Source organism: Pelobates fuscus, chromosome 7 (genome assembly GCF_036172605.1).
Source record: "Pelobates fuscus isolate aPelFus1 chromosome 7, aPelFus1.pri, whole genome shotgun sequence".
Classification (NCBI taxonomy): Eukaryota; Metazoa; Chordata; class Amphibia; order Anura; family Pelobatidae; genus Pelobates; species Pelobates fuscus.
This window is the reverse complement of record NC_086323.1, coordinates 123,085,689-123,113,124: the sequence shown is the minus strand read 5'-3', so window position 1 is coordinate 123,113,124 and position 27,436 is coordinate 123,085,689. Positions and strand designations below refer to the sequence as shown.

The 27,436-nt window shown below is 49.2% G+C and overlaps 1 protein-coding gene across 1 annotated transcript in view; it reads right to left on the bottom strand.

Annotated features, from left to right (window-relative positions):
* Positions 1-27,436, bottom strand: part of LOC134568169 (coagulation factor XIII B chain-like) — a 150,864-nt gene that overhangs the window by 23,883 nt on the left and 99,545 nt on the right. Inside the window, exons 5-6 of the mRNA XM_063426526.1 lie at positions 5,210-5,407; positions 4,197-4,376 (exon numbers count right to left, since the gene is read on the bottom strand). Of these exons, the coding sequence (XP_063282596.1) occupies positions 4,197-4,376; positions 5,210-5,407 (378 nt within the window). The remainder of the gene's footprint in view (positions 1-4,196; positions 4,377-5,209; positions 5,408-27,436) is intronic.

The window sequence follows — 27,436 nt, the reverse complement described above, 5'->3', positions numbered from 1 at the left end:
TTTCTGTGCGTGGGGCCGGCTGATTCCTTGGATTGCCTGCGCCTGCTGCGGACGGTTGAGTGGGTGGCGGGCCACTTCGGGGTTCCGCTGGCGGCGGATAAAACTGAAGGCCCGACCACGTGTCTGAGTTTCCTGGGTCTGGAGATTGACTCTGGGTTGGGTGAATGTCGGCTGCCACGAGATAAGCTGGACAGGCTTCGAGGGGCGGTGGCTGCTGTGGCGGGGGCACGCAAGGTTACTCTGCGGCAGCTCCAGTCTTTGATTGGGCTGCTCAATTTTGCGTGTCGGGTAATCCCGATGGGAAGGGTCTTCAGTCGCAGCCTGTCGGCTGCTACTGCGGGGGTTCGGTCTCCGCACCATTTCATCCGGGTGTCGGCGGCCATGAAGGCGGATTTGGGCATTTGGGATACCTTCTGGCGGGATTTTAATGGGACAGTGTTGTTCAGGCAGGAGGGCCAGTCATCGGCCGAGCTTGAGCTTTTCACGGATGCATCGGGCAGCGTGGGTTTTGGGGCATATTTTGGTGGCTGCTGGTGTGCGGAGAGGTGGCCGGACTCTTGGGGTTCGAGCCCTCTTATGCGCAACTTGGCTTTCCTTGAGTTATTCCCGTTAGTGGTTGCGATGGCACTATGGGGCGACAGGCTGCGTGATCGGAAAGTGGTCTTTTTCTCGGATAACATGGTGGTGGTTCACGCGGTGAATCGTCAGTCTGCGGCCTCAAGGCCGGTGGTTAGGCTGCTTAGGCGACTGGTATTGCTGTGTATGTCTCGGAATGTTGTTTTTCGCGCGCGGCATGTTCCCGGTTATTTGAATGAGGTGGCTGATGCTCTGTCTCGTTTTCAGTGGTCCCGATTCTGGCTGGTGGCGCCGGGGGCTTCGAAGGACGGGCAGGCTTGCCCGGACGAGATTTGGCAGCTGGGAACATCCTGCTTGGAGGACTTGTGAAGGCTTCCCTGGCGCCGGCCACTTGGGCCTCGTACAGTAAGGTTTGGGGCTTGTGGGAGCGGTCGCTGGACGGGCTGGCCATGGACAGCGGGGAGGCCCTGCGGGATGCTTTCCTGTGGTACACTTGTCAGTTGCTGGCGAAAGGGGCGTCGCCTGCCATGGTGGACAGGTCCATGGCGGCGATGGCGTTTTGGTTCAGATGGCATGGGAAGGAGGATTTTACTAAGACCTTCATTATCAGGCAGGCCCTGAGGGGCTATCGCAAGGGACGCAGGTCGCCGGATACCAGGCGCCCGGTGTCGGTTCGACTACTGGGGGATTTGGTGGGTTTGTTGCCCGAAATCTGTTTCGATGGGTTCGAGGCTTCGCTGTTCAAGGTGGCGTTTATTTTGGCGTTTTTTGGGGCATTCCGAATTGGGGAACTGGTGAGCGCTAATAAGAGGGTGCAGGGGGGCCTGCAATTTTCGGGGGTTCGGGTCTTGAATGGGAAGGTGGTGGTGCACCTCGGCAGATCCAAAACGGACGTCCGCGGCGTGGGCCGGGACGTGGCACTGGGGGCCTTGCCGGGCTCGGCTTTGTGCCCGTTGGCTGCTACGGCAGAGTACCTGGCGCGGAGGCCAGCGATGGGGGGTTCTTTGTTGGTGCATGCCGACGGATCCTCCCTCTCTCGGTTTCAGTTCACGAAAGTTTTTCGGTTGGGCTTGGGCAAGTTATGGCTTCGTGCTGAACGGTTTGGAACGCACTCGTTCCGTATTGGGGCTGCCACGGAGGCGGCTCGGTTGGGATTGGGGGACGAGGTGGTGAAGCGGATTGGGAGGTGGGAATCGGTAAGATTCCGTTCCTATGTCCGATTGGGTCTGTTGGAGTAATGTGTTTGGGGACCGTTTGATGCAAAAAAAAAATATATATATATATATATATTTTGGGAATAAGAGACTTGTAACTGGCGGTACTGAAATGGTTCACTGTGTTATTTGGGCTGGGGTGGGGGTCTCTGTCGGACTTCCCTCATCATTTGTTTTTTCCCCCCAGGGCGTGAGGCATGGATCGTGGGCCATTCTTTTGTCTTCTGGGCCGAGAGGAGGGCCGCAGCTCGAGCGCAAGGCCAGCAGCTGGGTTTTCCGAGAGGGGAGTTGGCGGTTCGCTGGTTTGGGTATCGGGGTTTCTGCTGGGGGGATGTTTGTGGTAAACTGTTTGGGATGCTGGCGGCGGGATACACGCCAGACTTACTGGTCCTGCATGTTGGGGGTAATGACCTGGGCCTTACGCCGCAGCGACGGCTGGTGAAGTGGATGAAGCAGGACATCAATAAGTTGAGGGGCCTGCTTCCGGGGGTCATGTTGGTTTGGTCGGAGATTGTCCCGAGGCGCCGGTGGCGGCACGCTCGGGATCCGTTAGCTATGGATAGGTGCAGGAAGAAGGTGAATACCTTGATGGCAAGCTTTGTGCGGAAGGTAGGGGGTGTGGTGGTAAGGCACCTTGAGCTGGAGGAAGGGTTGCCAGGATACTACCGCTCGGATGGTGTTCACCTCTCGGAGGTGGGTTTGGACCTGCTCAACTTGGGTTGGCAGGATGGTATCCGGATGGCTCTGTTTCTTCGGGGTGGCGGAGCTCAGACAGCTTAAGGGGTCAAGGTCTGAGCTTGTGGCGGGACGGGGAGCCGAAGGAGAGGAAATAGGCTCCCCTGGATGAACGTGAGGTGGAATAAACAGATTGTGGTCATCGGTGGTTGAGAGGTTTCGAGTCCTGGAGGTGACTCAGAACCTGGTGGGGCAGGGGTATCCGGGTATACCCCTGCCGTGGTTAATGGTTGGTTGGCACTTTGGAATGTTGGTGTATGTTATAAATATGTTATAAATATGTATAGGTGTTATTATATGGGGGTCATTGCCTTTTGTATGGTAGCCGAAGGAACAGGATGCGAGGGGGCGGAGTATGGGGGGCAATAACCCATGTTAAATATGTTAATTTATTATTGTTATTATTATTATTATTATTATTATTATTATAATTATTGGTTAATAAAGCTGTGGACAAATTTCCCCATAATACTTAGTGTCCGTGTGTTATTGGGTTAGGTTATGGGGGTGGTTTGTCCTGGATTCCGACTGCCCAAAATGGCGACTATACACCTGTCATGTAGCCCTATGTAGCTAGAGCGCAGCTAAGCGGAAAAAGGCCTTGACAGGGGTTAGGAGGCGGGCTTAGGAGGAAGTAAGCAAGGGTTGGATTATGGGTAAGTAGGATTGGCTATTTAAATGAGCAGCCATTTTAGGTGAGTCATTCTAACTTTCTACCTGGTTGAGTTTGTCCCACCCACCCTCCCTTTGTTTGTTATGTGTTTATTTAACCCGTTTCTTTCACAGCGGCGGGACGGGGAGCCGAAGGAGAGGAAATAAGCTCCCCTGGATGAACGTGAGGTGGAATAAACAGATTGTGGTCATCGGTGGTTGAGAGGTTTCGAGTCCTGGAGGTGACTCAGAACCTGGTGGGGCAGGGGTATCCGGGTATACCCCTGCCGTGGTTAATGGTTGGTTGGCACTTTGGAATGTTGGTGTATGTTATAAATATGTTATAAATATGTATAGGTGTTATTATATGGGGGTCATTGCCTTTTGTATGGTAGCCGAAGGAACAGGATGCGAGGGGGCGGAGTATGGGGGGCAATGACCCATGTTAAATATGTTAATTTATTATTGTTATTATTATTATTATTATTATTATAATTATTGGTTAATAAAGCTGTGGACAAATTTCCCCATAATAATTAGTGTCCGTGTGTTATTGGGTTAGGTTATGGGGGTGGTTTGTCCTGGATTCCGACTGCCCAAAATGGCGACTATACACCTGTCAAGCCTCTAGTGGCTGTCTCATTGACAACCGCTAGAGGGCTTCCACGCTTCTCACTGTGAAAATCACAGTGAGAAGACGCCAGCGTCCATAGTTAAGCATTGATAATGCTTTCCTGTGAGACTGGCTGAATGCGCGTGCAGCTCTTGCCGCGCATGCGCATTCAGCCGAAGAGGAGGCGGAGAGGAGGAGGAGAGCTCCCCGCCTGGAGCTGGAAAAAGAGGTAAGTTTAACCCCTTCCTCTCCATCCAGCCCGGCGGGAGGGGGGCACTGAGTATGTTTTCCTGGCACTAGAGTGGTCCTTTAACAATTTTCTTTTGAATAATAATGATTTAATGCTACTGCAAAGTTTTCTGATAAAACTATTACTATTATAGCATAAATACACAAATTACACTTACCTGCAAATAAACATTTTGGGTAATCTAACTTTCCATTCACGCAAGTTGCTTGCAGAAAATTTTCAGGCACCGTGTTTTCATAGCACTCAAAAGTAACTGTTTCCCCATTAGATATTTCACTACTCCTATTTAAATATATATTTTGTTGTTTCATTGTTGATTGTGATAACAAACAAGATCCTAAAAATATAAGCATATAATAGAAAGACTTAAAACATACCTCTCAATTTATTAGTGTGTAAGATAGTCTGTTTAAGGATTAACACTAATTGTGATTTATTTCCCCTAAAAAGGATCTGTGACATGTGGTAGTCTAAATATGAGTGTAACTTGACAGCAATATTGTCAAAGATTTCCTGTCATACAGCCTTCAATCAACCCAAAGTGCAGCACCCCCCATCTTCATCTATGTATAGTGTGTGTGTGTGTGTGTGTGTGTGTAAGCCCCGCCCACCCGCACATGTGTGTTTTGGGATAGTCGGCTACCCGGGTGGTGGAAAAAGGAAATCCTCCACCCGGGTAGCAGGTGCGCACAGTTCACATCTGGCCATGTGTGAGCTGTGTCAGCTGCCAGGGTGCCCCTGTTGCCATGGCGCCCCCACCATCTTCATCCATGTGTGTATGTGTGTGTGTGTGTGTGTGTGTGTGTGTATAGAGGTGTAGTGTTTGTATAGGGAACAGTCATACACACAGTTAGTAATACACACACACTTGCAGTCACACACAGGCAGACAGTTACACACAGACAGTCTCTCTCTCACACACACACACACACACACAGTTTCACACACAGGCAGACAGTCTCACACACACACAGTCTCACACACACACACACACACACACACACACAGTTTCACACACAGGCAGACAGTCTCACACCTAATATGTTAATCCAACCCTGGTCAGTTTAATGTTTACATTATATGAAAATGCATATTCCTTATCATGGAAGTGCTCTGATATTTTTATACTAATATAAATTGATTTATTGTGTTACAGAATATGACACTTACCAATTTTGGTGCATTTAGGATATAAAATCACTCCTCTGTTACACTTTACTCTTAGATGTGTTCTATTAGAAATCTCAAAGCCATTAATACACCTAAATTCCATATCATCATCATGTTCAAGGTAGAACTTATTGCGAGCTATCCATTTAAAATCTATATTGTTTTCTTTCATGTCTTTTGCATTTGCAGTGCATGGCTCTGAAATAAAGAAAATAAAACATTAGTTTGACTTTAGTTACATTCTCATGTCTAAAGGTTTTGTAATTAATTAATTTATACTACCATCATTTCATTACACAGACTAGTGCTTAGCCCCAAGATAATCTCTCCCTCTACCCTGTAAACATTGAAAAAATAAAATAAAACTCTTTCAATTAAAAAAACAATCGACTTAATGGATTAAACTCCTTGCCTGGTGTGACATGACAAAAGAATCATAGATATGTGCAGTGGTGTATTTTAAAATGGTGATGCCCTAGACATGACAGATCTTGGGTACCCCCTCATTTAAATTTACCCACCCCTTCCTGACAAGGCCACACCTCTTCCTGTTAACTTACACACACGCATGGACCAGCACACACTCTCAGATACACTGACATACACATACAATCAGTTGACACAATCTGACACACACACACTCCTTTAGACACACACTGACAGATACATACACTTACTGACAGACACGCACAATCACTCAGACACATTCATTGGACACTAGTGATGTACCGAACTGTTCGCTGGCGAATAGTTCCTGGCGAACATAGCGTGTTCGCGTTCGCCACGGTGGGCGAACACATGCGCGGTTCGATCCGCCCCTTATTCGTCATCATTGAGGAAACTTTGACCCTGTGCCTCACGGTCAGCAGAAACATTCCAGCAAATTAGCAGCAGACCCTCCCTTCCACACCCTCCCACCTCCTGTACAGCATCCATTTTAGATTCATTCTGAAGCTGCATTCTTCGATAGAGGAGGGAAAGTGTAGCTGCTGCTCATTAGATAGGGAAATTGATAGCTAGGCTAGGGTATTCAGTGTCCACTAGAGTCCTGAAGGACTCATCTGATCTCTGCTGTAAGAACAGCACCCCAAAAAGCCCTTTTTAGGGCTAGAACATCAGTCTGCTTTTTTTTCCTGTGTAATCTAATTGCAGTTGCCTGCCTGCCAGCTTCTGTGTCAGGCTCACAGTGGATACTGTGCCCACTTGCCCAGTGCCACCACTCATATCTGGTGTCACAATAGCTTAAGCTTGACATTTAAAAAAGAAAAAACATTTTTTTTCACTGTAATAGATTGAATAGCAGTTAGTTGTCTGCAAGCGTCTGGGTGTCAGGCCTTCAGTGTGTACTCTGCCAACCTCTGCCAGTGTACTTTGCCACTCATATCTGGTGTCTCTATAGCGTGCCTTTACAAAAAAAAAAAGTTTTTCACTGTAAGCTAATAGCAGTCAGTGTCCTTAAAGCGGGTGTCAGGCCTTCAGCGTGTACTCTGCCAACCTCTGCAAGTGCACATTGCCACTCATATCTGGTGTCACAATAGCGTTGATTTAGAAACAAAAATTGTTTTTTCACTGTTATAGATTGAATAGCAGTTACTTGTCTTCAAGCGGGTGTGTCAGGCCTACAGCGTGTATTCTGCCAACCTCTGCCACTGCACAGTGCCACTCATATCTGGTGTCACAATAGTGTGCATTTAAAAACAAAAAACTTTTTTCACTCATACCTGGTCTCACAGTATACTCATACCTGGTCTCACAGTAGCGTGCACGCATAGTACCACTAATCCAAAAAAAAATGACAGGCAGAGGCAGGCCACCCCGCAGGGGCCATCGTGGTCGTGGTGCTGTGATTCCCTTTGGCCCTAGAATAATGCCCAGTTTTCAGAGGCCACATACCCTGAACTTGAAAAGGTTTCTAGGGACAAATGTTGGAGCCTCGGCGTTGCCCCAATATGGAGGGAGCTTGGAGTTTGTTGGAGGCTTCGATGTGAGTAGCGAGTCCGGGGGGAGACCCAGTTGCCCCAGGATTCCCTCTGCCTCCTGCATGTTGCGTACGGAATGCTTGGCGTCATCCTTGGTAACCGCAGTGGAATGTACCCGGACGAAATTTCTTTGCACAAAAGGCAATCCCCAACCTGTACTCGATTGTGCAAAAGGAAGTAATGGCACACAGTGTTGGGGCAAGGGTCCATCTGACCACTGGCCCTAGAATAATGCCCAGTTTTCAGAGGCCACATACCCTGAACTTGAAAAGTTCTGAGGACATAGTTGAGTGGCTAACACAGGACACCCAATCTTCTACAGCTTCCGCTCGGAACCTTGACGCACCATCCTCCTCCAGCTTAGCTTCAGGTACCTCTCAAGATACCACTCACCCGCCTGCCGCCACCATCAAAACTAGCACCACAGCCGCTTCACTTGGTATGTCAGAGGAGTTATTCACACATCCGTTTGAAGAAATGAGTGATGCGCAACCATTATTGCCAGAGAATGTAGATAACAGGGATATGTCTCAGGCAGGCAGCATTACACACATGGACGTACGGTGTGATGATGATGATGTTGTACCCGCTGCTGCTTCCTTTGCTGAGTTGTCAGATACAAGTGAAGCGGTTGATGATGACGATGCGTCCATGGATGTCACGTGGGTGCCCGCTCGGCAAGAAGAAGAACAGGATGAAAGTTCAGATGGGGAGACAGAGAGGAGGAGGAGGAGACGAGTTGGAAGCAGGGGGAGGTCGTCGCAAGGAGCTAGTGGCACAGTCAGACAGCATGCATCGGCACCCGGGGTCAGCCCGACAGCACGCCAATCAACGCATGCTGTGTCCACCACCAGAATGCCGTCATTGCAGAGCTCAGCAGTGTGGCATTTTTTTTGTGTGTCTGCCTCTGACAACAGCGATGCCGTTTGCAACCGGTGCCAAAAGAAACTGAGTCATGGGAAGTCCAACACCCACCTAGGTACAACTGCTTTGCGTAGTCACATGTTTGCACATCACAAACGCCTATGGGATCAACACATGAGTACAACCAGCACGCAAACTCAAAGCCGCCATCCTCCTCCTGGTCCAGCATCTTCAGCCACGTCAACCACTGCTGTCCTCCTTGCCCCCTCTCAACCATCCGACACTCCGTCTCTCGCCTTGAGCAGTTCCCGCTCATCTGCCCACAGTCAGGTGTCTGTCAAGGACATGTTTGAGCGTAAGAAGCCAATGTCAGAAAGTCACCCCCTTGCCCAGCGTCTGACAGCTGGCTTGTCCGAACTATTAGCCCGCCAGCTTTTTTTTTTTTTAAATTCTTTATTTTTGCAGTGCAAAAAATCATAACAGCAGGCATGTGGTGCCCCAATAGCATTCCTCACGCTGATCATCAACATTTTTAACAATGGGGTTTTCATAAATCCGTGCACTTGTTTTGTTATTTATGTCGAGATTGTCCACGTTTACACATTACACTGAGTATACAATTAAAATTTGGTCCTAGTTTAGCTGAGCAGGTCTAACCTTGGCGGCACAATGCGTTATAACTTTATGGAGCATTCAATCTAGGCACTGGCTTATCTAACTGATCTAGGACACTTGAATACAAATGTAACATCGCTAACTATAGTATAAAATATTCAAAGCTCTTGTTACCCTGACTAGGCACAGGAAAAGCATTGAAAAGTAGTTAACAGCTGACTGATGATTAGTATAGTAGTACCTAGTTGGAATAATACTTATAAAAGTTAAACTATGTGTACACAGCTAGGGGGCGTCATACAGCAGTTAGCATTGCTTTTGCATAGGGAAATCACAGCTGGCTTTCAATACCATAACAGCTAGGAAAAGAATTTTTCGTTGATATGCATTTTTATTTCTTCTTAGATAACCAAAAAATTCTGAGACGACATTGGCAGGGCTATTCACTTGTGTGATCTGTCATGAATTGTAATTTGAATGTTAATTTGAACTGTGGGGCACAAGAACTTGAATAGAAAACATCTTAAAGCCAACTATGTTTTCACTAAGCTTAGTGAATAACTAACATTAACGAGTCGGATTAAACGCACTCTGCACTCGAGGTATGATCTGTTTAAATGACCCCACTCTGGGTCCTAAATGGTAAAACGTTTCACATGGGCATACGAAAGGTACACATGGCAATTAAAATAAAAAAATATGTAAAACATTTTTAGATATACTGGAAATTAGTACACCAATACGAATAAGCACGTTGACTAATAAAATAAAGAAATGTTAATCTATCAAAGCGGCTTGAGAAAATATATGTTTAAAAATATACAAAAATATAAAAATCTGCTTATAAAAAAGAAATACTGCCTTAAAATTCAAAATGCAAGTATGAATATTAGCACACACAAGCTATCTACCAAATGTGAAAACTATTATTTAGCTTTTCTGGCAACTAAAACTAACATACTACAGAGTTTACTATATACAGTGCAATATCTAAAGGAAGTACTGGCTAAAAAATTCAATGCAAAACTAGCAAAGTTGTAAAAAACGGTTGTTTTCTTTTTATCTGGTGAATAAAATGTTTCTACATTATATCACACAGCTATTTGTCGTCTTCAAAAAATTCTTCTTGTGGTTTTGTCTTTCTGTACTTTCAGGATTCATGTTTGCACGTTTTTTTTCAGAATCTATTTTTGAAGTTGTTCCCCTCCTCAGGGGCGTACCTAGAGCATTTGGCACCCGGGGCGGGTCCTATTTTTGGCACCCCCCTGCCCCCCCCCAAATTTAAATATAAAAACAACCAATTTTTTTTAAATGTATTTAGCACTAAGCAGTGTTTGTGTGTTTGAATGTATGCATGTTTTTGTATGGAGTATATGTTAGTGAATGTAGCGGTGTGTTTGTATGTAGTGTTGGCGTTTGAATGCAAGCATGCATTTGTGTGTTGTGTGGTATTTGAATGCAGTGGTATGGTTATATATAATGGTGGGGTGTGTATGTAGTTTTGACGTTGAAATGCATGAGTGTATTTGTGTGTAGTGTTGGCGAGATTGTTAGATGTCTGCACATATACACATATACGGACATACCCACATGCAGATACATATACACACAAACACAGTCACACACAGATACACATTGACACACATGCAGACATCGTGGCGACTCTAGGAACAATATATATGGGGGGGCACATAAGATACCACAGTCAAAACAGGAGGGGGAGGGGGAGCAGTAAAACTTCTCACTAGGGGATGGGGTAATATGCTGCCATTGGCTGTCTGATGCCAGCATGCTGTGTTCTGCATGCTGGCATCTGACTACACATTTGCATATTATTCACATTAGCCACCCAGATTTCTTGTTGTGGGCTGGCTGACAACTCTTAATTTCAATCTTTGTTTAGCAGATAACTCCTATTTGCTATCCTTTGTGGGATTGCCATATTTAAGGACACCAAATAAGGTGCTATCTGCTAAACTGCACCCTCATTTAGTATCTTTAAATATGGAAATCTCACATACGGGCACCAATTCAGGGAATGATCTACTAAACAGATAAAGGATAAAAAAATGCCCTTTTCTTATTTTCAGTTGTTTAGCAGATAAATCCCTTATTTGTTATCCTTATGTGGGATTGCAATATTTAAGGACAGGAAATAAGGGAGCTATCTACTAAACACATACGCAGAGATACACACAATCACACATAATCACAGATTTACACAAACACAATCACTGACCCACAATCACATACACACACACAAATATTACATACATACACACATTTAATCATTAAGAGGTCCACCCAGCCTCCCTACCTTGCTCTAGAAGGGCTGGAGTGGATCCTCAGTCCCTGGTGGTCAGTGGTTGCTGCTGGGATCTCTGTGCTCTTTCTGCACAGGTCCATCGCACGCCCTGTAATGATGCAGAGGCCGCGATGACATCATATCCTGGCTGCCGGCTCACTGCAGGGCGAAGACCGTCAGACACAGTCACTCACACACAGTTACAGGCAGACAGTCAAACACGCAGGCAATCACACAGGCAGACAGTCACACATACACACACAGATTCACAGACAGTCACACCCACAATCACAGGCAGACAGTCACACATACACACAACATAATCACAGACAGTCACACACACATAATCAAAGACGGTCACAATCACAGTTACACACTCACACACAGTCAAAGACAGTCACAATCACACTTACACACTCACACACAGTCAAAGACAGTCACAATTACACACTCACACACAGTCAAAGACAGTCACAATCACAGTTACACACTCACACACAGTCAAAGACAGTCACAATCACAGTTACACACAGCACACACAGTCAAAGACAGTCACAATCACAGTTACACACAGCACACACAGTCAAAGACAGTCACAATCACAGTTACACACAGCACACACAGTCAAAGACAGTCACAATCACAGTTACACACTCACACACAGTCAAAGACAGTCACAATCACAGTTACACACAGCACACACAGTCAAAGACAGTCACAATCACAGTTACACACTCACACACAGTCAGACAGTCACAATCACAGTTACACACAGCACACACAGTCAAAGACAGTCACAATCACACTTACACACTCACACACAGTCAAAGACAGTCACAATTACACACTCACACACAGTCAAAGACAGTCACAATCACAGTTACACACTCACACACAGTCAAAGACAGTCACAATCACAGTTACACACAGCACACACAGTCAAAGACAGTCACAATCACAGTTACACACTCACACACAGTCAGACAGTCACAATCACAGTTACACACAGCACACACAGTCAAAGACAGTCACAATCACAGTTACACACTCACACACAGTCAGACAGTCACAATCACAGTTACACACAGCACACACAGTCAAAGACAGTCACAATCACAGTTACACACAGCACACACAGTCAAAGACAGTCACAATCACAGTTACACACTCACACACAGTCAAAGACAGTCACAATCACAGTTACACACAGTCAAAGACAGTCACAATCACAGTTACACACAGCACACACAGTCAAAGACAGTCACAATCACAGTTACACACTTACACACAGTCAGACAGTCACAATCACAGTTACACACAGCACACACAGTCAAAGACAGTCACAATCACAGTTACACACTCACACACAGTCAGACAGTCACAATCACAGTTACACACAGCACACACAGTCAAAGACAGTCACAATCACAGTTACACACAGCACACACAGTCAAAGACAGTCACAATCACAGTTACACACTCACACACAGTCAAAGACAGTCACAATCACAGTTACACACAGCACACACAGTCAAAGACAGTCACAATCACAGTTACACACTCACACACAGTCAGACAGTCACAATCACAGTTACACACAGTCAAAGACAGTCACAATCACACTTACACACTCACACACAGTCAAAGACAGTCACAATTACACACTCACACACAGTCAAAGACAGTCACAATCACAGTTACACACTTACACACAGTCACAATCACAGTTACACACAGCACACACAGTCAAAGACAGTCACAATCACAGTTACACACAGCACACACAGTCAAAGACAGTCACAATCACAGTTACACACAGCACACACAGTCAAAGACAGTCACAATCACAGTTACACACAGCACACACAGTCAAAGACAGTCACAATCACAGTTACACACTCACACACAGTCAAAGACAGTCACAATCACAGTTACACACAGCACACACAGTCAAAGACAGTCACAATCACAGTTACACACTCACACACAGTCAGACAGTCACAATCACAGTTACACACAGCACACACAGTCAAAGACAGTCACAATCACAGTTACACACTCACACACAGTCAGACAGTCACAATCACAGTTACACACAGCACACACAGTCAAAGACAGTCACAATCATAGTTACACACAGCACACACAGTCAAAGACAGTCACAATCACAGTTACACACTCACACACAGTCAAAGACAGTCACAATCACAGTTACACACAGCACACACAGTCAAAGACAGTCACAATCACAGTTACACACAGCACACACAGTCAAAGACAGTCACAATCACAGTTACACACTTACACACAGTCAGACAGTCACAATCACAGTTACACACAGCACACACAGTCAAAGACAGTCACAATCACAGTTACACACTCACACACAGTCAGACAGTCACAATCACAGTTACACACAGCACACACAGTCAAAGACAGTCACAATCACAGTTACACACAGCACACACAGTCAAAGACAGTCACAATCACAGTTACACACTCACACACAGTCAAAGACAGTCACAATCACAGTTACACACAGCACACACAGTCAAAGACAGTCACAATCACAGTTACACACTCACACACAGTCAGACAGTCACAATCACAGTTACACACAGTCAAAGACAGTCACAATCACAGTTACACACTCACACACAGTCAGACAGTCACAATCACAGTTACACACAGCACACACAGTCAAAGACAGTCACAATCACAGTTACACACAGCACACACAGTCAAAGACAGTCACAATCACAGTTACACACAGCACACACTCTCTCACTTACAGTAAGATTGGGCTGGAGGAGGAGTGGATCCAGTCCCTCCTGTGCTGTAGTTGGGGAAGCAGGGACTCCTTCCTGCTTCCCCTCTCTCTGTGTGCAGCAGTATGAGGCTGCATTTAGCTCCGCCCCCGCATCCGGCTTGGCTCCGCCCCCACGGCCGTTTTAGCTCCGCCCCCAAATCTCCGTGCAGGTTTCCTGCTTCCAGCCCCTGCGTGTGAGCTGTGTCGGCTGCCCGGCGCCCTGCTGCTACGGCACCCGGTGCAGCCACACAGCTCACAGAATAGCAAGCCTGGCCAGCCCTGGTGGCACCCCCCTGCCTGATGGCACCCGGGGCGGACCGCCCCCCCCGCCCCCCCCTTAGTACGCCACTGCCCCTCCTCTTGACACGATCAATGACCTGAGAGTCTCCGTAAGCAGGGTTGACCTGTTAGTCCCGTTTTCCATTCAAGTTGCGCATGATGTCCAGGCTAGGTTTCTAGGGACAAATGTTGGAGCCTCGGCGTTGCCCCAATATGGAGGGAGCTTGGAGTTTGTTGGAGGCTTCGATGTGAGTAGCGAGTCTGGGGGGAGACCCAGTTGCCCCAGGATTCCCTCTGCCTCCTGCATGTTGCGTACGGAATGCCTGGCGTCATCCTTGGTAACCTGCAGAGTATGCGCTGGGCCCCAGCAGTACTTGATTTTCTGCATGCGCAGGAGGGAGGTAAACTGTTGCAGGGTTAACATACAAGGGTTAACATACAAGCTGGTGGAGTCTGAGGCGTTCAAAAAAATTGTGGCTATTGGGATACCGCAGTGGAAGGTACCCGGACGAAATTTCTTTGCACAAAAGGCAATCCCCAACCTGTACTCGATTGTGCAAAAGGAAGTAATGGCACACAGTGTTGGGGCAAGGGTCCATCTGACCACTGATACCTGGTCTGCAAAGCATGGTCAGGGCAGGTATATCACCTACACTGCGCATTGGGTAAACCTGCTGACGGCTGCCAAGCATGGAATGCGTGGCTCTTCAGAGGAGTTGGTGACACCGCAACGACTTGCAGGCAGGCCTGCTGCCACCTCCTCTACTCCTCCTAGTCCATCCTCTTCCATAACCTCCTCGGCTGAGTCCTCTTCTGCTGCTGCGTCTTGCTCCACATCAACGGCACCCCCCCAGCTCCCAGGTACTATTCCACATCCCGGATACGGCAGTGTCACGCTGTCTTGGGTTTGACTTGCTTGAAAGCAGAGAGTCACACCGGACAAGCACTCCTGTCTGCCCTGAACGCACAGGTGGAAAAGTGGCTGACTCCGCAGCAACTGGATATCGGCAAAGTGGTTTGTGACAACGGAACAAATTTGTTGGTGGCATTGAAGTTGGGCAAGTTGACACGTGCCGTGCATGGCACATGTGTGTAATCTGATCGTACAACGCTTTGTGCATAAGTACACAGGCTTACAGGACGTCCTGAAGCAGGCCAGGATGGTGTGTGGCCATTTCAGGCGTTCCTACACGGCCATGGCGCACTTTTACGATATCCAGCGACGAAACAACATGCCAGTGAGGTGCTTGATTTGCGACAGCCCGACACGTTGGAATTCAACACTCCTAATGTTCGACCGCCTGCTCCAACAAGAAAAAGCCGTTAATGAATATTTGTATGACCGGGGTGCTAGGACAACCTCTGGGGAGCTGGGAATTTTTTTGCCACGTTACTGGACGCTCATGCGCAATGCCTGTAGGCTCATGCGTCCTTTTGAGGAGGTGACAAACCTAGTCAGTCGCACCGAAGGCACCATCAGCAACATCATACCATTTGTTTTCTTCCTGGAGCGTGCCCTGCGAAGAGTGCTGGATCAGGCCGTAGATGAGTGTAAAGAGGAAGTGGAAGAGTTGTGGTCACCATCACCACCAGAAACAGCCTTATCAGTATCGCTTGCTGGACCTGCGACAACGCTGGAAGAGAATTGTGAGGAAGATGAGCCAGAGGAGGAATGTGGCTTTGAAAAGGAGGAGGTAGACCAACCACAACAGGCATCCCAGGGTGCTCGTTGTCACCTATCTGGTACCCGTGGTGTTGTACGTGGCTGGGGGGAAGAACATACCTTTATTGAGATCACTGAGGAGGAGGAACGGGAAATGAGTAGCTCGGCATCCAACCTTGTGCAAATGAGGTCTTTCATGCTATCGTGCCTGTTGAGGGACCCGTATAAAAAGGCTGAAGGAGAACGACCTGTACTGGGTGTCCACGCTACTAGACCCCCGGTATAAGCAGACAGTGGTGGAAATGTTACCGAATTACAGGTCAGAAAGGATGCAGCATTTTCAAAATAAATTAAAAAGTATGCTTTACACAGCGTATAAGGGTGATGTCACAGCACAACGGGAATCTAACAGGGGAAGAGGTGAAAGTCATCCTCCTCCTCCCACGACCACGCCATATCTGCCAGGTGACCCTATGTAGGGGGAACAGTCTCTATTCTGCTCTGTGTCAGTGTGTATCAGGGATCCTTAGGAAAGGTGTCAATCCATATTTGCCAAGTGACCCTATGTAGGGGGAACAGTCTCTATTCTGCTCTGTGTCAGTGTGTATCAGGGATCCTTAGGATAGGTGTCAATCCATATCTGCCAAGTGACCCTATGTAGGGGGAACAGTCCCTATTCTGCTCTGTGTCAGTGTGTATCATGGTCTCTGAGCACAGGTGTCAATCCATATCTGCCAAGTGACCCTATGTAGGGGGAACAGTCCCTATTCTGTCCCTATTCTGCTCTGTGTCAGTGTGTATCATGGTCTCTGAGCACAGGTGTCAATCCATATCTGCCAAGTGACCCTATGTAGGGGGAACAGTCCCTATTCTGCTCTGTGTCAGTGTGTATCAGGGATCCTTAGGATAGGTGTCAATCCATATCTGCCAAGTGACCCTATGTAGGGGGAACAGTCCCTATTCTGCTCTGTGTCAGTGTGTATCAGGGATCCTTAGGATAGGTGTCAATCCATATCTGCCAAGTGACCCTATGTAGGGGGAACAGTCCCTATTCTGCTCTGTGTCAGTGTGTATCAGGGATCCTTAGGATAGGTGTCAATCCATATCTGCCAAGTGACCCTATGTAGGGGGAACAGTCCCTATTCTGCTCTGTGTCAGTGTGTATCAGGGGCTCTGAGGACAGGTGTCAATCCATATCTGCCAAGTGACCCTATGTAGGGGGAACAGTCTCTATTCTGCTCTGTGTCAGTGTGTATCATGGTCTCTGAGGACAGGTGTCAATCCAAATCTGCCAAGTGACCCTATGTAGGGGGAACAGTCTCTATTCTGCTCTGTGTCAGTGTGTATCAGGGTCTCTGAGGACAGGTGTCAATCCATATCTGCCAAGTGACCCTATGTAGGGGGAACAGTCCCTATTCTGCTCTGTTTCAGTGTGTATCAGGGTCTCTGAGGACAGGTGTCAATCCATATGTCAAGGTGTCAATATGTCATATGTCAGGTGGCAATCCATATCCATTGTGATTTAGGAATGTTAGGTGATTTATGCCCTTTATGGATTAAAACCAGACTCTGCATCAACTGTGTAGTTTTCCATGGGAGTCTTGCCATGGATCCCCCTCCGGCATGCCACAGTCCAGGTGTTAGTCCCCTTGAAACAACTTTTCCATCACTTTTGTGGCCAGAAAGAGTCCCTGTGGGTTTTAAAATTCGCCTGCCCATTGAAGTCAATGGCGGTTTGCGAACGTTTGCGGAAGTTCCCGTTCGCGAACCGAAAATTTTGTGTTCGCGACATCACTATTGGACACACTCACACAATTCACTGATACACACACTCACTCACTTCCTCACATTCACTGACAAACACACAGTCAGATTCATTGACAAACACACACATTTCCCCCCAACACTCACAATTATTATTATAGAAATTTCTTTAAATTTAAATCCACCCAGCCTCCCTTCTTTTGGGATACCTGGGTGGATTTGTCACCAGGCGGCCGGACGTGCAGGTGGGCAGGCGCTCTAGGTTTTCAGCGAGGGAGCTGTGATCTCTCTGCTAAGCTCCCTCATGCCGCAAAGTGATGCTGGGAGCCGGACTGCAGGTCACGCAACGGAGCTGAGCAGAGAGAGCTCAGGGGAAAGTGCTCCCTCGCCGCACCCTCATACACACACAGCACCTTCAGACACAGACAGAACCATCCCACACATATACAGCACACTTTCACACATATATAGCACACTCTCACTGTTTATTATATAAATTAACCCTCAGTGAGTTGACAAAGACAATTAGAAACATAGAATGTGACAGCAGATAAGAACACCCTCTCGCACACACACACACACACAGCACCCCTCTTACACACACACTGCACCCCTCACATACATGCTGCACCCTTCACACATACACACAGCGCCCCTCACACATACATTACGTCCAAACAAATAATATATACACTCTGAATCCTCTACACACACACACACACACACACGATCTCCTATACACACTCTGGGTCCTTTACACACTAGATCTCCTACACACACACACACTGCACCACCTACACACACTACATTCCTGACATACAAGCTCTGGATCCCCTATGCACACACTACATTCCTTGTAAGCAAACACATACAACATTCTCTACAACCCCTACACACACTACGTCACCTATATACACACACACACCCACACACTACAGCCCGTATCCACACACTCGCTACATCCCCTATACAGACTATGCCCCTATACACACACACTCTACAGCCCCTGGCCACACATATTACACCACAAACACTAATGAAAATCAACCTCATCCTCTCCTTTACACAATACCATACCACAATCAGCTCACTCTACACACGCAATCCCACAAGCAGGCTCCAAACACATGCACCATACGCTTTCCTAGCCCTTTTGTCCTCTGGTATCCCACTTATGGAGACACCAGAGACAAGTTAAAAGCAAACAGCGCAAGCAGGTTATTAAATTTGCTTGCGCTAGGCAGGACAAATACAGGGCCTTTTTCTCATGCAAAAGCTCTTCTGCGGGGCTCTGCGCATTGAACCAACATGCTCACTTTGAGAGGGAGCGTGCTTGTCATTAGTCATGACAAAACACACCCTTAGTCATAACAAAACACACCCTTGAAAAATGCCCCGGACAAATTTTTTCCCCAGGCCGGCCCTGCATACAAGCATAATAATAATAATAATATATATATATATATATATATATATATATATATACACACACATACACTAGGAGTCTGTGTCTTTGTGTGGGTGTGTCTATAGGACTTCATGTGTGTTTGCATGAATATAGAATATATATATATATATAGAGAGAGAGAGAGAGAGAGAGACTCCCAGATGCCTACTCAGGCACAAATAGCCACATAGCCACATGGATGCAATAGGAGGGAAAGCAACACTGTACCTTCAACCCTGCTCCCTCTTATGCTGTGCGACCACCGCCTCTTCCTCCAAACTGGACACGTCACTCGCATGACCTTCATTCCATGTGGGGTCTAGGACCTCATCATCCTCCACATCATCTTCCACCCACTCCTCAGCCCTACCCTCCTTGCCGGTATGCACACTGCCGAAAGCCAAAACAGTTGGCACCTGTGTTTCGTCATCATCAGAGACGTGCTGCGGTGGTCCTTGCATGTCCACATCCTGACACATAAGTGGTTGTGCATCAGTGCACTCAATCTCTTCCACTTCTGGGGCAGGGCTAGGTGGATGGCCCACGGAAAAGTCCGCCAGCAAAGTCATCAAAAAGCATAAGAGACTGCTGCATGACTTGTGGCTCAGACTGCTTGGCTGATTTGCAAGGGTTTGAGGTGAAAGACAGGTGGCAATGGGCTGCAGGTGCCAACTCTGAGCTTTCAGCAGGGGACCGGGTGGGAGACAATGTGCAGGAACTGGAGGCACTGTCAGCCATCCAATCTACTATCGCCTGTACTTGTTCTGGCCTCACGATTCGTAGAGCGGCATTCGGGCCTACCAAATAACGCTGAAAGTTCTGTCGCGAGGAGGAAGGTGTTTCATGAGGAAGGTGTTTCACTTGTGCGTGTAGCTGGCACAGATCGACCACGTCCTCTCCTTGCAACAGGAGCTCCATCAACACCAGCAGCACCACGACCAGGGCCACGTCCCTTATTTGACGCTCTCCTCATTCTTAGAGTTCACCCACCAAACTAACAGATGTTTTATGTCAGGCGACATAATGTAACCGCCAACAGTCAAAAATTTTTTAGTTTTTTATTTATTGGACTGCAAGAAATGCACTGCAGGCCGCAAATGTACTATTAAGCACCAAAAAATTTAGAGTTTTTGAAAAGTGCGATGTAACCACAGTATTTGATGTTTCTATTTGACTCTCAGATATGAAGTGCAGGCACCAAATTGACTTTTTAGCACTTAAAGAATTAGAATTTTTAAAACTGCTATGTCACAGCAGTATTTGACAGTTCTATTTGACTCTCAGATATGAAGTGCACACACCAAATGTACTATTTAGCACCTAAAGCATTTGAATTTTTAAAACTGCAATGTAAGCACAATATTTGATGGTTCTATTTGACTCTCAGATATGAAGAGCACGCCCCAAATTTACTATTTAGCAGATTAGCACCAAAACAATTAGAATTTTTACAAGTGCGCTGTAACCGCAGTATTTGACGCTTCTATTTGACTCTCAGATATGAAGAGCATGCCCCAAATTTACTATTTAGCAGATTAGCACCCAGAAAAAAAGTATGTTTACAATTGCGCTGTAACTGCACTATTTGACTCTCAGATATGAAGAGCACAACCCAAATTTACTATTTAGCAGATTAGCACCCAGAAAATAAGAATGTTTACAACCACGCTGTAACTGCAGTATTTGACGCTTCTCTTTGACTCTCAAATATGAAGTGCACACCCCAAATGTACTATTTAGCACCCAAAAAAATTGACATTTTAAAACTCCGATGTAACCGCAGTATTTGACGCTTCTATTTGACTCTCAGATATGAAGTGCACCCCATTAATGTACTAGTTTGCAGAATTATTTCCTAATCTGTCCCTGAAAGCGGCAGCATCCTCTCCCTACACTAATAAGAGCTCATGTGCGTGCGGCGCTACGCGACTCCAGCTTATATATATAGAGCCGGGGTCACATGCTGCACTGGCCGATCACAGCCATGCCATTAGTAGGCATGGCTGTGATGGCTTTTAAGGGCACACGAGTTAAACGCTTGTTGATTGGCTGCCCTGTAGCCTTTCAAAACGCGCCATTAAATCGCCCAACACTGAACTCCAACCCGAACATACAGTTATATGTCCGTGTTCGGGACCAGGGTCCAAACAACGTAATGTTTGGTACGAACCTGAATTTTATAGCATGACAGGAGGCTTCATATTTGCTTAAGTCTCTCTTTACTAGAACTCCACAGCAGCACATTAACAGAGAGATAAACACCAAAGACAAAAACATAAGGTATCTATATAAGGCTCCTCCTAAGCCACCATTTCCTCTTTCTTTGCTGCTCTGCATCAGTACAGGTCAGAGTACCTCTGCCTCCTGCTTCTTGTGGGTGGCTTTGGGATTTAGTGTGATTTATTTATGATTGTTATGAACTATACTTGGTTGTGAGTTTTATGTGCCTTTCTGGCTCTTTTATTATCTTTGGTGAATGTTTCCTTTACCATACTGATAGTTTTTTTCATGTGTTTAGTTATACAGATTACTGACAGTTTGCCATGTGTTTAGTTATACAGATTACTGACAGTTTGCCATGTGTTTAGTTATACAGATTACTGACAGTTTGCCATGTGTTTAGTTATACAGATTACTGACAGTTTGCCATGTGTTTAGTTATACAGATTACTGACAGTTTGCCATGTGTTTAGTTATACAGATTACTGACAGTTTGCCATGAAGCCCATGGAACAGTGAAACAGGGGAGTGGGCCTTGACAAGGCCAGGAAGTAGGCAGGTGGAAAGTTATGGGATGTTTAGGGCGGGGCTAAGTAGGGGAGGAGTCAGGCAGTGTAAATAGGCGGCCATCTTAAGTGAGGAGCCAGTTAATCTGAATTGCACTGACCTGTCACTTGTGGCTGGTCGGCGGAGTTCTTTTTCTTTTTCTCCCTCTGCAGGTAATGGCGTCCCTAGAGGAGATTCTGGACGGAGTTCGGGCGGCGGTTCGTGACAGAGGGCTGGCGTGGCTGCATGAACAGATCGGGGCTGCTGCCACCCACGCGGAGGGACCGGAGAGGAGGTCGGCGCGGAGGACCAGGCCGCCACAGAGGTTGAGCCCGGGGGAGGCCCCTGCGGCCCGGCGGCGGAGGAGCCCTTCAGCGGTCGGCGGGTCGGAGGCCGGACCGAGTACAGCGGCGGAGGAGGGAATGCGGCAGGCGCCTTCGGGCGGGCCCGCCGGGCAGGCGACTGCGGGCGCAAAACGGAGGCCACGAGGTCAGAAGGCGCCCCGCGTAATGGCGGCCGGCGGGACAGCAGGAAACGGGACTGCTGCGACACCAGCGGACCATGCGGCTGCGGATGGCTTCACCCACGCGGCCAGTGGGCAACGGACTGAGCGTCCCGGTGAGTCAACCTCCAGCGGTATCACTGAGGGGCAAAGTGGGAATGCTAGTCGGGTTACTACAGCACCAGCGGTCCGCCAGGCAGTGCGGGGAGACCAGGCCAGCAAGGGATCCGAAGGGGCGGCCGGAGGGAGGGCCAGGACTGAGATCAGTGGACTAGGAGTAGAGGACAGCGGAGCGGGTCGGGCGGCTCAGAGGGTTTCTGGAGCTAGGAAGGCGACAAGCGGCTTATCCTTAGGGGCTAGGGCAGAGTCAGACGGGGCGGCCGGTGGGGGGCCAGGCGCAGCGGCTGTGGGAGAGCCTGTGGTTTCAGCACGATACCGGGGAGCAAGGGGTGGCAGTATAGAGCGGGGGTACGGCCTAGTGACTAGGCGGGGTACGGCCTAGTGACAGGGATGCGGCTGTAAAGGGCCAGGGCGGCCAGCGGCGCAGCAGCAGCGCCAGGTGCAGCAGTGACAGGAGCTGGTCGGGAGGACGGGACAGCAGGGACAGGAGCCATTCACGGCTAGGCCGCAGTGAGTCCAGGTTCAGCGTCAGGGAGAGGAGAAGGAGGTCCAGGTCAGAGGAAGGGAGGCGGAGCAGAAGGCACAGTGCATCGAGATCTTCAGAGAGGAGCTTCAGGGAGCAGCGACGGGGAGCACTCAGCAAGGGAGGTCGGAAGGAGCAGTGGAGAGGATCCAGGGCAGTCGGAGAAGAGCGTAGGGAGGAAGGGCGGGTAGGGAGCTACTCGGGCAGACTACCCAGGATGTCTTCTCCTTACAGGTCGCGGAGTAACTCACCAGCGGTTCCGAGGCGGGACCAGGCGGGCAGGAGTCGGCGTCTATTGGGAGCTCCAGTGTCAGAAATGGCGGATGGAGGGACAGCAACCCCGCGGCCTGCGGCGGCCAGGGGCATCAGCGGTGAGTCTTCCTCTACACCACACCCGGGGACATTCATACATTGTTTGAAGTCATTTATAGATTCATGGTCAGAGGATAGGGAGCCGCTTAGGTTCGATAGGGTTTGGTCAGCAGGTGAAGGCAGTGGGTCGGGGTTGGTGGGGGTATCCTCAGGAGTGACAGGTGGTACTAGGGAGGAAACGCGGCCCACTGATAAGCCTGATGGATCATCGGTGGGGGACGGGGTACTCGATGTGACGGGGGGGGGACATTACGGAAGCGGCACGTCAGAATGTACATGTGTCCTTCGCGGGGCCGTTAGGTTGCCATTTGAAAGGGGAGGTGAAGGAGAAGATTGCGAAAGGGGAATTCGTGGAAATATTTTCCCTTCTTCCCCTGGAGGAATTCTTAGATTTAAAAGAGGAGGACAAGAAGGACGCCAAGAAGGAGGAGGAGGAGAAAAGGCGGAGGTATCGCAAGATACCGAAGACCTTCGGCAACTGGCTGTGAGCTTTTTGCATTTTGGCCAGTGTTATTGGGGAGAAGCGGCCAGAGTGCTGCTCTCAGTTGTTTTGTTACTTGGACGGAATCGGGGACGCATACCGCACCTATGGAGGGTTGGCATGGTGGAGGTATGATGAGCAGTTCCGTCAGCGATTGGCGGCCAACCCTTCCATGCGCTGGGACCAAATGGACCTGCCGCTTTGGATGCGGTTAATGATGGCGCAAAAGAACGCGCCCTTTCCAGGGACTGCCGGCACCGCTCCCGGGGGGGCGGTGGCGGCAGGTCAAAAGAAAGGTACCTGCTGGGCCTTCAACGAAGGACAGTGTAAGTGGGGATCCGCTTGTAGATTCCGGCATGAATGCTCAGGGTGCGGCGGGAACCACGGGGTCAACAGGTGCTTCAAGAAAGGTAAGTCGGACGCAGGGGGAGGAGCAACGGGAGCGGCCGCTCCCACAGCTCCCGCTGGGGGTGTCACCAGTGAAGGTAGGCGCGATGTTGCCTTGGCTAAGGCAATACGCTGATCAAGCCGTGGCAGAATTCCTTCGGGCGGGCTTTGCCGAGGGTTTCAAAATTCCCTTCAAAGCCACGGGGCCGGGGGCACCTTGTGAGAACCTCAGGTCGGTCAGGGAACACCCGGGGGTAGTGCGGGAGAAATTGGCCAAGGAGGTGCAAGCGGGGAGGATGGCAGGGCCATTTCCGGCCCCGCCCTTGGCGAATCTGAGGTTGTCACCATTGGGGGTGGTCCCCAAGAAGGGAGAGGGAAAGTTCCGTCTGATTCATCATTTATCGCACCCGAAAGGGTCTTCGGTGAATGATGACATCGACGCCGACCTATGCTCGGTCTCCTACACGTCATTCGACAAAGCCGTCGAGCTGGTTAGGAGAGCGGGGCGTGGGGCGCTGATGGCCAAGGTGGACGTGGAGGCGGCTTTTCGGCTGCTGCCCATACACCCGGACTGTCACCACCTGTTGGGGTGCCACTTTGGGGGTGCAATCTTCGTGGACTTGTGTCTGCCTATGGGTTGTTCCATCTCTTGCGCTTACTTCGAGAGGTTTAGTACCTTCTTGGAGTGGGTGGTGCGCACGGAATCGGCCGGGGGTGCTGTAGTGCACTACTTGGATGATTTTCGGTGTGTCGGCCCACGGGACTCTGAGCGGTGTGCTCAGGTACTGAGGGTTTTTCAGCGGGTGGCGCATACCTTTGGGGTGCCGTTGGCGGGGGACAAGACGGTGGGCCCCACCACGTGCCTTAGCTTCTTGGGTCTCGAAATTGATTCGGAGCTCGGGGAATGCAGGCTGCCTAGGGATAAGCTGCGGCATCTGCGACAGCTAGTGGACGTGGTCAAGGGGGCGAGGAAGGTGACCTTGCGGGGGCTCCAGTCCCTCGTGGGGAGCCTTAATTTTGCGTGCAGGGTGATCCCCATGGGGAGGATATTTTGCCGGTGGTTGGCGCAAGCAACAAGTGGGGTGCGGCGGCCGTCGCACTACATTCGGGTGTCGGCCGAGATGAAGGACGATTTGGGGGTTTGGGAACAGTTTTTGGGCAACTTTAACGGGACAGTGTTCTTTCGGGAACCGACGGTGTCGTCGGCCGCGATGAAGTTGTTTACAGACGCTTCCGGCAGTATTGGTTTTGGGGCCTACTTGGCAGGTAAGTGGTGCGCGGAGGCGTGGCCGGAGCCGTGGAAGGTGAGTCCTCTGATTAAGAACTTGGCGTTCTTGGAGTTGTTTCCCATCGTTGTAGCGGTGGTACTCTGGGGTACGGAGTTGGCTGACAAAAAGGTGGTATTCTACTCCGATAACATGGCGGTAGTGCAAGCGATCAATAGCTTGACCGCCTCGTCGCCCCCGGTAGTACGCCTGCTTCGACAATTAGTGCTTAGTTGTATGTCATTCAACATAGTGTTCAGGGCTAGGCACATCCCGGGGCTCCAGAACGTGGTGGCTGACTCACTGTCTCGTTTTCAGTGGGAACGCTTTCGGGAGGCTGCGCCGGACGCGCTGGCCCAGGGTCAGGAGTGCCCGGGTGTGATGTGGCAACTCGGGACGGCCTGCTTGGAGACTGTGTGAGGAGGTCACTGGCGCCGAGCACGTGGGCGTCCTACGTAAAGGTTTGGAAACTGTGGGACGAGACGGTGGCCCAGGTGAGTAGCGCCCCTACGGAGGGGCAACGCTTGGATGCACTTTTGTGGTTGCTCTGTCGATTGTTCGCGTCTCAGGCGTCGCCTGCCATGGTGGATAGACATCTCTCTGCCTTGGCTTTCCTGTTTAAGTTCAATGGCTGGGTTGATGATACCAAACACTTCATGGTCCGGCAGGCAGTGAAGGGATTCAAGAGGGGGAAGAAAACGGTAGACACGCGTAGACCAGTGTCCTTTGACTTGTTGCGGGAGCTGGTGGGGGTTCTACCGGGCATTTGCAGCTCCACATTCGAGGTGTCGTTGTTCACGGTGGCATTTGTGTGGGCCTTTTTCGGGGCTTTTCGGATCGGGGAGTTGGTAAGCGCAAACAAGAGGGGCCTTGGGGGTCTTCAGCTCACAGATGTGGAGGTTCGCGAGGACAGGGTGCAAATCCAGTTACGCCGTTTGAAGACGGACATTTTTGGTAAAGGTCGCACAGTCGTGCTGTTCGGGCTGCCTGGGTCAGGGGTGTGCCCAGTTGAAAAAGGGTCGGAGTACCGGGCATTGCGCCCGGGGGGTGAGGGTTGCTTCTTGGTGCACCAGGACGGCTCGGCCCTGTCGCGCTTCCAGTTCGCGAGGGTGTTTCGGATGGGGGTAAGTAAGCTGGGCCTAGAGCCGGGGCAATTTGGGACTCACTCCTTTAGAATTGGGGCGGCAACCGAGGCCGCACGTCTGGGGCTGGGGGATGAGAGGATTAAACGCATAGGGAGGTGGGAATCCTTGCGTTTTCGATCATATGTTAGACCAGATAGGCTGGTGTGAGCAGGGCAGTGTTCTGCTGTGATGGAAGGGTAATCCATCTGTTTGGTATTAACGTGTTTTTCTTTGCAGGATGGAGAGTATGGATCTGGGGCCACTCGTATGTCTATTGGGCTCAGAAGAGGGCTGCTGTTCGGAGAAGTGGAGCACAGCTGGGTTTTACTCAAGGAGAAGTGTCGATTTCTTGGTTTGGCTTTAGGGGGTTTAGCTGGCAAAGCATCAGTAGTACGTTGTTTAGCAGGTTGGCCGGAGGGTCTGCACCAGACATAGTTTTATTACACGGGGGTGGGAATGATTTGGGTCTGATTCCGCAAAGGGAGTTGGTTAGACGGATGAAGAGAGACGTTGATCGGCTGTTGGACCTGGTCCCTGGCGTGGTGGTGGTGTGGTCGGAAATGGTCCCCCGTTTCACGTGGCGGCACGCCAGGGATCCAGCTGCAGTGGCTCGATGCAGGGGTAAGGTTAACAGGGCAATGGCGAGTTTTGTGCGGCGAGTGGGGGGCATTGTAGTTCGGCATAGGGAACTGGAGGACATGCTGCCGGGCTATTTTAGGAGAGACTGGGTACACTTGTCAGACGTGGGTTGTGACTTGCTCAATCTAGGCTTCCAGGAAGGGATTAGCTTGGCCCTGCTTCAGGGTGGTGGGGGGCGCACATGTCCTTAAGGGATCAAGTCATGTGCTATGGCGGAGCAGGGCGTGTTAAAGCCAGGAGTTAGCTGGAATTGAGAATGGACAGGCCAAGGCCTAGGCTGGAGTAGGCCAGATGGATTAGAGTGTTGGTAGGTTCAAGCTCTT